General features: G+C 32.8%; 1 protein-coding gene across 1 annotated transcript; it reads left to right on the plus strand.

Annotated features, from left to right (window-relative positions):
- Nucleotides 1–3,931: 3,931 nt before the first annotated feature.
- Nucleotides 3,932–5,888, plus strand: HELRODRAFT_188030 (hypothetical protein). Its single transcript, XM_009011367.1, has one exon. The coding sequence runs from the start codon at nt 4,305–4,307 to the stop codon at nt 4,773–4,775; it is 471 nt and encodes a 156-aa protein (XP_009009615.1). The 5' UTR covers nt 3,932–4,304; the 3' UTR covers nt 4,776–5,888.
- The last annotated feature ends 4,232 nt before the right edge of the window (nt 5,889–10,120 follow it).

The following is a 10,120-nucleotide window of genomic DNA, read 5'->3' on the forward strand; positions in this document are numbered from 1 at the left end:
GAACCAGCCCATCGGCACAGAATTGCCTCGCCAACACGCCACTGCTGATCATAAAATCTAACACATCAGCATAATAACTCAATACTCAATAATGCTGATTCACACAAACCTGTTATAAGATGTTTTACAAAGAAATACATGCGTGAATGTCGTTTATTTCTTGTATCCGTATTTTGTGGCTGCATGTTCAGTTCATGTTTCTGCTGCATAGTACCTGCTGCGATGTAAATTTTTCATTTAGCATTTGAACCTCTCTGGTTTTTTAGTGTCTCTCTTGTTTGATTATACGGCACCACACGTCTTATGTGCAATCTCACAACATCTGCCGTCGTTTTATTCACTCATCTTATCTGTGAACTGCACTGTACAGTGTACTGTACAGTGAGTTCAACGATTGTTGCCTTTCAGTATTTATAACTTTTGAACGTGTGCTTATATATAGACTGTCCGTTCAAATGACAACTTGCTGTTTTTCATTATCTCGTGTCATTTTTCAGTAATTAACTTTCATCATCAGCGCAATAAATAATATTACTTTTTGATCAATATTTTTTAATCGGCAATATTTCCATGAACGCTGTTCATCATTCCAGCGAAGTGCAGTCCAGTCACAGGGATTCGTCGTGCCGCTACATGCATGGATTATTTAAATTTAACGAGAACACAACGTTGTGAAATATAAACCGCAGCGAAATATGAACCTGGACGCATATAACTCATTATAAATAGCTGCAAATATTGAATGTGAGCTGTCACCAGCTGGCACTCGCTTTTATTTATTTATATCTACAATAGTAAAAATGTAGTGATGTTTGCTGAGATACACATACATTGCCTGTTTGACGTCTCACATTGTTAGTTTGGTGCAGTGTAATTATGTGTCATTATTACAATAAATAATTGAGGCAAGTATTTACTGATTGTATAGAGCGTAACGACGATAGTTCAATATTATCCGGTATCATTAATTGATAATATGAATCTTGTTGCATTATTTTCTTATTTGCATTTCATTAGAATTATTTCCATCATAACAAACCTAGCACTTTCTATTAGGTTAGTTTAAGAAGTTTTGTCGTCATTAAGCTTGGTTTCGTTGTTCAGTGGAATAAATTAATTGCCACTTTTTGGGATAAGTTTGGAAAATACGAAAAACAAAACATGAACATTGGGTTATAAAAATGTAACTATAGAATTCAATACAGATTTAATTAGCAAAGAGTAAACTAATAAATATTGTTACTTTCCATTTCGACGTTTCATTAAATGCAGCTCCAGTGTTCAGTCACTCATCTCAATTTCATTACTGCATTCTTCCATATGTACAAAGTAACTTAAGTCTATGTGTACATGTGTGCATGTATGTGTTTGTGTGCGTGTGTGACTGTGTGTTTCTGTGCGTGCGTGTAATATATTTCAAGTTGAAGTATTTGGGATGTAATTTCGTTACATTATTTTGTCAATTTGTTATGTTCACGTTCCTATAGATGAAGTTTTGAAAATTGTTGAACATTTTTTAGCTTTAAAGCACTTCAAATGGAGTGGTCCTAAATGTCGGAAAGTTACATTTTTACGATGTTTTGAATTTTTCACAATTAGACAAGCCATCCGTCTATTTCACATACATATTTGCACATATACGGTACATACATATTTAAATACACGCATACATTCATGCCTTTCAGGAAAATAAAAAAATACATACAATATTCGCACATACAAATTGATAGACGCAGCGTTGTGTATTGTAAACGAGTGTCTATAAACGGTCTATGTCTACTGTCTAGTTATGAATGTATCGCTATTATTCCCAACCCTACGCTATGGTGAACAGATGTTCTAGATGTTTCTCGTGAAATATTTACAAACGATGGCTGCTTATTTATAAATCCCTCGAATGCCACTTCATCTCTCCACCAATTGTCTCCTTTGTTTGCTGCAGCACACGATCAATCTATTCTTTCTTTAACATATTTTCTCTTAATTGTGCCTCCTTTCTCGTTCATAAATTAACCAAACAACCTTCCAACCAACCGTTGAATTAATTATACTGTGCACTCGGGTAATGACTATTCATCATTAATTCATTATAGTGCGCTTCAGTTTATTCATCCATCCATCCATCCATCCATCCATCCATCCATCCATCCATCCATCCATCCATCCATCCATCCATCCATCCATCCATCCATCCATCCATCCATCCATCCATCCATCCATCCATCCATCCATCCATCCATCCATCCATCCATCCATCCATCCATGAAAACTCGTCTAAACATTCAGCTATTCCTTTAAATTTTCTGTCAATCTACGTTTTATTTTTCAAACAGAAGTTGAAATGATAGGAGCAATCGTAGTGAACTGAAATGACAAGCAGGTCGGCTGTACGTCAGTTGATTGATCGTCCAATCGATTGATCGATGGCTTTGTGTCGTACTCCCCCAAGAACATTTGCATACATGACTTCTTGTGCACATTCAACACACACACACACACACACACAACACATGCATATGTACTCATTGAAACACCACACACACCCATGCTGCCTCCTACCTGCAGACCACACATCCATGAAAACATTTCATTCCACTTCCTTCACAGTGCCTTGCGACATCTGCGTTTTTTAGTTTTCCCAAAAATTTTAATATTATATAGCCTCTTTAAACAATCTCTTTTATTCAATTATTTTATGCATTCATATAATTTTCTATTTTATTCTGCGACTTTGTTAAGATTAAATTAAATGAGCAGAACCTCATGTTGGATTACATAGTGTCAGGTGCACGTCAGCAGGGCTGCATGGAATTCGAATAATCCCACGTCCAACAAGATATCATCCTTTTCTTCCTTCCATCCTTTTTATCTGTCTACTGTAAATCTCTGAGTGACAAGTTTTAAGTTTGCTAATGAATGTTTCTGTGGAATGTGGAGATGTGAATTCTTAAAAAATAATAACATTGATGCTGAGCAACATTAAATCGCACGTTACTAATAGCACAATGTAAGCCTGATACTATAATAAAGTTGGCAGCCTTCAATGGTTGTAACATTTTTAAACATTTTTAAACGTGTCAATATGAAGTTGGAACATAATTAAGCATATCTAATCTAGAATAAAATATAGGTGGTAGCATTACAATTTCTCAGGCTTGCTTGCTGTCCTTCCCACGTTCACGGGTAACACGCAATCAGATTTAGCCTTAACACAAGAACGTTACATTTACACTGACTTAAAATACGGAAAACTAAACTTACCAAAGAATACGTAGATATTCAATGGTTCGTTTAATTTCCAGAAGGTGTCATTCTCAAATGAAATTGCTTTTTAATGACCACGCACGGACAGGTCTGGAAATTTACCAAGAAGCTCATTAAATTTGCATTCAATCAAATCAGACAAATATTAAAAGAAACGATGTGAATGAAGAGACTTAACAGCGCAAACGTGACATGCTGATAAAACAGTGTGTTATGTCTTTCTACTGAAATTCATTTTTCACATTTTTCATATTTTGTTTGCTCCGTAATTGCGTAATAATAAGTATAACTATATATAGCCTCACATAAACACATTTGAGAAACTGCATTAAACACAATTATTAATTATGTAAATGCATCATTTACGCAATTAATTGGTAGCTATTAATTAGTAATTAATTAATTAATTAGTGATTCATTCATTTATATTCAACAAACCAGTAAATAACACCTGTTGATATTGGTTGGAGCGTGCGTGCGATTCAACATTCACATGTATTTATATGTGTATATATGTGTATATATGTTGTATATATATACAACATATATATATATATATATATATATATATACATACAACATATATATGAACCATGTATGTATAAAAAGTAGAAATGTAAATAATATATATACATGCATATGAAATGAATGTTAAGTCGTGTAGAGTTCATTAATTTTAATTTTACGAATTGATCCTGCTCCTGCACTATTTTAACTGACAGTTCGATTAGACGGTTTCAACAGTGCATGAGTCCATTATTATTAATCGTTTGAGAGTAAAATTGTTTGATGACTATTGTAGAAAGCCTCTGCACGACTAATATGTAATTGAATATTTCGTCTTTTAACTCTTTCATAATCTGTGAGATATTTATTAAATTAATATTAATCAATATCATTTTCAGTGGGATTGCATCAAATGAGTCTAAACTAAAAGAGCTTCGTAATCGTAACACTACACTTTCAAAGGATACTTGCACAATCGCAACATAAAGTTTGTTACGCTCGGTTTATAAAAAATTTAGGAGTATAAAGAAAGAATGAGCAAAAAAGTTGAAATGTCGTCACCAGCGTCAACCTTGGCGGACAGCAAGGCCCACCACCATCACCAACATACCGATCAGCTTCCTCATCACCCGATCCTCAAGCTACACAACGACCATCAAACCTGCGAACCGACACAAAAACCGACAACGCCCATCTCGGTTCCTGAAGAACAGCCTTGCAGATTTGACGCCGGCGATAACGACAACAACGACGACGACACGCTCCACGTTGACGACAGCTCACAAGCTTCCAACATTCGTAGACAATCAGTAACGTTTGTAAGCTCTCACGAAGACCCCAGCTTGGACAAGAGGAAGCTGCAAAGGACACCTACTCCTTTTCATGAAGTTCTCTTAGCCGAAGGTGACGTCTCGATCGCATCATCAACCGATGAAGCCACCGCACTGAACTCTTCGTTAACTGAAGATAGCACTGGTGACGACGATGATGTTGCTGGTAGATGATGTGCAGATGCAGGGGTTACTGCGGTTCTGTTTTATGGTTGAATATCCAGTCTACATGTTCATATAAGACAAGTATAGAAAATAAATAATATTTATTTTTCTACACACATATATACGTGCATACATACATATATGTAACTTAGTTGTAACATTTAAAACTATATTTTATTCAAATTTATTCAAATAATGAAATGGAGCTTACAGTGTTTCGTATTACGTATATGCATGTATGTACTTTAGTGACATCTAGAACAATGCATATATAATTATAATTTCTATTCAAGTTGTGCTATCTTACATTTTGTTGTTTATTTAATGGCGCTGTGTATGTCTGTGTGTGCGTGGATTGGTTAGAAGTTTGTTGCTGAGCTACGATACTGTTGTCGAAGAGACATGCTTGTATAAAATGTTGTTGCACAGAAAGTGTAGTTGCGCTCCTTGCGATCATTTTGTTTTGCGTGTAATGCCGTTGTTGAAACTGTTCTTGATATTTATCTCACCTTGATTTATTCTTCGCATGTCTTCTTGTATTTTTATTAGCATGTCAGGTAGTTCTAAAAATAATTTTTAAAAAACTTCAAATATCAAGAACCTTCAAGTGATAAATTTTCTTGAATTCTGCAGTTATTTGTCTTAACGGTCTAGTATAATGCTAATTAAATAGCTCTTTTAGGTTGATTCTTATGGTTTTTTTTAGTACGTTTTCTGTTGAAAAAGTTATTTGCTCAGTGAAAATTCGTGATTGAAATAATTTGCTTTTATTTTGAAATTAATTTTTAATTTTCTGTTGAACAGTGCAAGATCTGTTCGAAATAATTTAATTGAACTTTTATATCAATCAATCGATCGATCAATCATCCAATGAATTGAATATTTGAAGCTGTAATAATTATTGAATCAAATGTTGATTTTATTGTTTTGTTTGTAATTGCATATTCAAATAAACCCCAAAGACAATTAATTTGATCCTAGACAACAAATTCACGTCCCAATTATTTTGCAGTTTATACTGCAGTTGCAGCATTATATGAACGAGCGTTTCATTAAAACGTTTATTGTTGTTTCAATCAGTTGTAACAAATTTTATTGTTGTAATAAAAGTCTTGCTTAAGATTTTCTATTTTTATTTACGTTGTAATAGACCTTACAGGTAGGGTCTACGGACAAACCCTAACCAAGGCCGGATTAAGGAGACAGCATGGGCTAAGGCATCGATTGGGGCTTTCACAAAAAGCGGCATTCTCAAAAGAGAATAAAAACATATCCAAGTTACAATGGGTGGACAATTTTAACGCTTTTTCCAGAAACTTTTTTCATTTTACCGATGATACTTGCACATCATAACATTTTTTCACTTATGACGCGAATTTCTACTTTAAAAAATTACTCCTTTTTTTAGATTGTATTTGTTGGCAACGAGTTTTTGAAAAATGAAGAGAAAGTTTTTTTATTTTAAAAACAAATAGAAGCCTCCGTTCGTTTGTTGCTATGATGCTTTCAACATTATGTTTTTGTCACAATTTTTTTTCAATTATCAAAAAATAACAAAGGTAAAAATATGACGAAAAGTAAAAACATGCTTTTGTAGCTGCAGACATAAGAAAGAATAAAAAGAAAAAGATAGAAAACAGACATATTTTTTGACGCTTTTTGTAACTCCTTGTTCTGTTGTCAGGATGCTCGCATTTTATGCAGAGCAGACTCAGACAGTACAATATAATTTTGGTTCTTGGCTGCTGGCGACGAAAGAAAAATTTAAAAATAACATTTTTTTTTATTTTATGGAACTACTATCTGAGTGTAAACAAATTGTTGCAACAAAAAATTTTCCCATGTTTGCACCAGTTCAGTTGTTATAAATGCCAATAAACTGCAACCAAGTTTTTAATTTTCAGATACACTTTTCTTTTCTTCTTAGATAGATCTATGAGGAACTGAAAAGTATAAAACGCAGGATAGAGTACAGAATATAACAGAAGTTTTATAAAACCAAACAATCAAATAAAATAGGTAAGCGTCATTTCAGACCCTAGAGATTCAAGATATAAGATTCTTGCTGAATTGTAATGTAAAATTTAAAAAAATGGTTAGTGAACAAGATTAAAAAATGTGACGAATATAATTCATAAAATGTAATGAATTAGCGATTGATTGTTTGCAGCGTGAATTTATCATCAGACAGACTTCAGTATTTAATTTGAGATACTCAATACCATTAAATGTAAATACAACTTCATTATCTGGTTTGATGCTATTAAAAGAAAATTATTTGTTACAACAAGAACATATATCTCATTGTTGAATCATATGAGAAGAGAAAAATTAACAAAACTCACGCAAAAATGAATGGTTTAATATAAATAATAATAATCAGATGAATTGCGTTTTTCTGAACTGCAATTTATACAACGCAGCGTTGTATAAATTGCAGTTCAGAAAAAGTTTTATAGGTGGCATTTCGTCTCCAAACGAGTTTCAACGCGGGCAAAGAACGTTTCGCATATGATAGGTAAATATTATTAAAAAAAACATAACGCAATGGTACTATCACTTCATCAAATTATATGTTTCAAAATCTTACACACATTCCGGAATCTATCAACAATGCTGCATTGAAACTGTGCTATCGTACTTCGCCAGTGCGTCATACACGTGGACATCTATCGTTCCTTCCATAATTTATTTTCATTGCTATTTGAAGAAATTATTTTAAAAGAAACAATCGAATCACAAAAAACCAGTTAATAAACAAAGAAAATCTAAAAAATTATAAAATAACCTATTAAAATTTCATTTTAACTGTAAAATAAATATATAAATTATGAAGCGTTTGTTTTATATAAAGAAAAAATATAAAAATAAAATTTCTGAAAAATGTCAAAAGCTGTGGGATCGACGTTTGACGCCTAGATGTTGGCTACTGATAGTAATTAATAATTTAAAAAAACATTTATTTTAAATCGAAAAGCTAACAAGTCTTCGTTTTAATTAGCCGCTTCATGTTTTGATGGTTTGATTATTAAACGCAAAGTTAGTATATCCCACATGGTCTAGTGGTTAGGATTCCAGCCTTTCACGTTGGCGGCCCGGGTTCAATTCCCGGTGTGGGAATGTTTTTGGGTTTTTTTAACTTAAAAAAATTCAACTTAAATTTTTTTATCATATTTATTTATCACAAGAAAAACTGTCCAAAAATAAAAAGTTAATGACGTCTTTAAAAGGTAGAAATCTGACAAAAAAATGTTTTGTGCAACAATCATATTAAATAAATTTGCCGGTATTGTTATTTTGGTTTGTTATCATTTTTAATATTTTCTCATTACATTAATTGTTATTTATTTCATCGGGAGAAAGAGAGAGAGAGGAGGAGAGAAGCAGAATGGCAAGCAGACACGTAAGCCGGACATCCTAACTATTCTTACTATTGACTACATCTTCATAACATCATACACCATGCCATCGTTGACGCAATGGTCCGAAGCCTTGTTACCAATCAATAAGTGAGTGACCAACCCAAACAACCACAATTCTTTTTTATGGCTGACTGCTTTGAGTATATGCTGCATACTTTGTACACACTGTGTGCACATTAAACTGTACACACGCGTGCACCGTTGCTTGCACGAACACACATAGATTCTTACAACACACATAGTACCGTGCACCAACAATAAATCGTATTTCTTCCTCTGTTTAAATAAATACCAGTATGAAAGAAGATTTTTTTGTCCGTTTGTTTGCTTTATATGTTATATGTGTGTGTGTGTGTCTGTGTGTTATTTAATAATTTCGCATCAATACTTCTACCTTGACGTGATAGAGTAAATAAGATTTTGAGGAAAACCAATTTTTAAGATTAGATTGAAATTGTAATAAATGTCACAAATGTAAATTTACTAATGTAAATTAAGTATGCGATATATGCCAACTTATATGCTTGTGTGGGGGAATGTTCACCCGCCTACTTATCTACCACCACCACACAAAACAACGTACAGGTTGTACTGCACAACATGAGCCAGCATTTAAACGTTGAAGGATATAAATATATAAAAATACGATGTCGAATGCGGATTATCCAGCACATTTCATGATTATTTCATGCGTAATCCGATTTATCTTTGTATTTGTTTCCATTCACATTTATTCTATACGTATACATGCGTGCATGCGTGTGTGTGTATCTTTGTTATTTAAAAATTATTTTTATGTGAATATTCACAACCAAATGTCAGACACTTGCCTTTTATAATATAAAAACTTTCAATTAAACGTTTTTAAGCTCTTTGGGACATGAGCGGAAAAATACGTTTGTCTGTTTGCGTTGGTATTGATACTATATGCGTACATAAAAATATAAATAATCTTTAAACTCAATAAATTATGTACATGGAAAAAATTGTGCCTGGTTGCATGAACCAAGCTAATCATTTAAAAATATTAAAAAACATTTCCTAGTGGTTTTTCACTTTTTCAGAAGTTTTACAAGCGAGTTATGATTAAAATTAAAAAGTTGAGTGTGAAAACATTAACTGGTGTAATGCCCGATATTACGAACTGCACGCAAAGCTATCCATTTATTCCGCACCTCGCAAACAATTTCAAAACATTTAGTCATTTTCATACCGTATTCAGCCTGGTCATTGGTCATTTTAACTTTAACTGACGAATTTCACTGAATGATTAATAATAACACTTCCATTTTCTATGTTATATGCCGTAAGCCAGACATTCGCCTTCCATACTAAGAAATATCCAGACCAGCATCAACCATAAGTAACGAATACTCAATTCATATTGTATTTCGGATATTTGATGTGAATAATATATTTGCGCGACACAACCGAACACGAACCAAACCTCATTTCAACTGGAAAGGATGCGGGATATTCACATTTGGTTGATGTGCGAATGCGATGATGATGATGAAAAACTTTAATAACAACCTCAGCTTATTATGGGATAGGTATTCAATGGTTTGTTTGCTTCGTCGTTTCATCCTCCAACTGCATTTATTAAACAACACTACTCCTTTGGAAATTTTATTTTCATTTCTAACTATATATATACATACATATATAAATAAATATATATACATATATATATATATACATATACATATATATATACATATATATATATAAGAGGATAGTTGAAATAAATAATGATAAATAATTAGAAGACAGTAACGATCAACATTAAAATAAAACAACAGAAAAACAAACAAAAACGACAAGAAAAACAACAATTATGAATTAATGTAATGCTGAAGACGACAAAAATTCGAAGAAATAAAATGAAATAAAAACAGGCGCATTATAAAATAACTTAAAAGACGTTCAATA

Source organism: Helobdella robusta (genome assembly GCF_000326865.2).
Source record: "Helobdella robusta unplaced genomic scaffold HELROscaffold_1, whole genome shotgun sequence".
Taxonomy (NCBI): Eukaryota; Metazoa; Annelida; class Clitellata; order Rhynchobdellida; family Glossiphoniidae; genus Helobdella; species Helobdella robusta.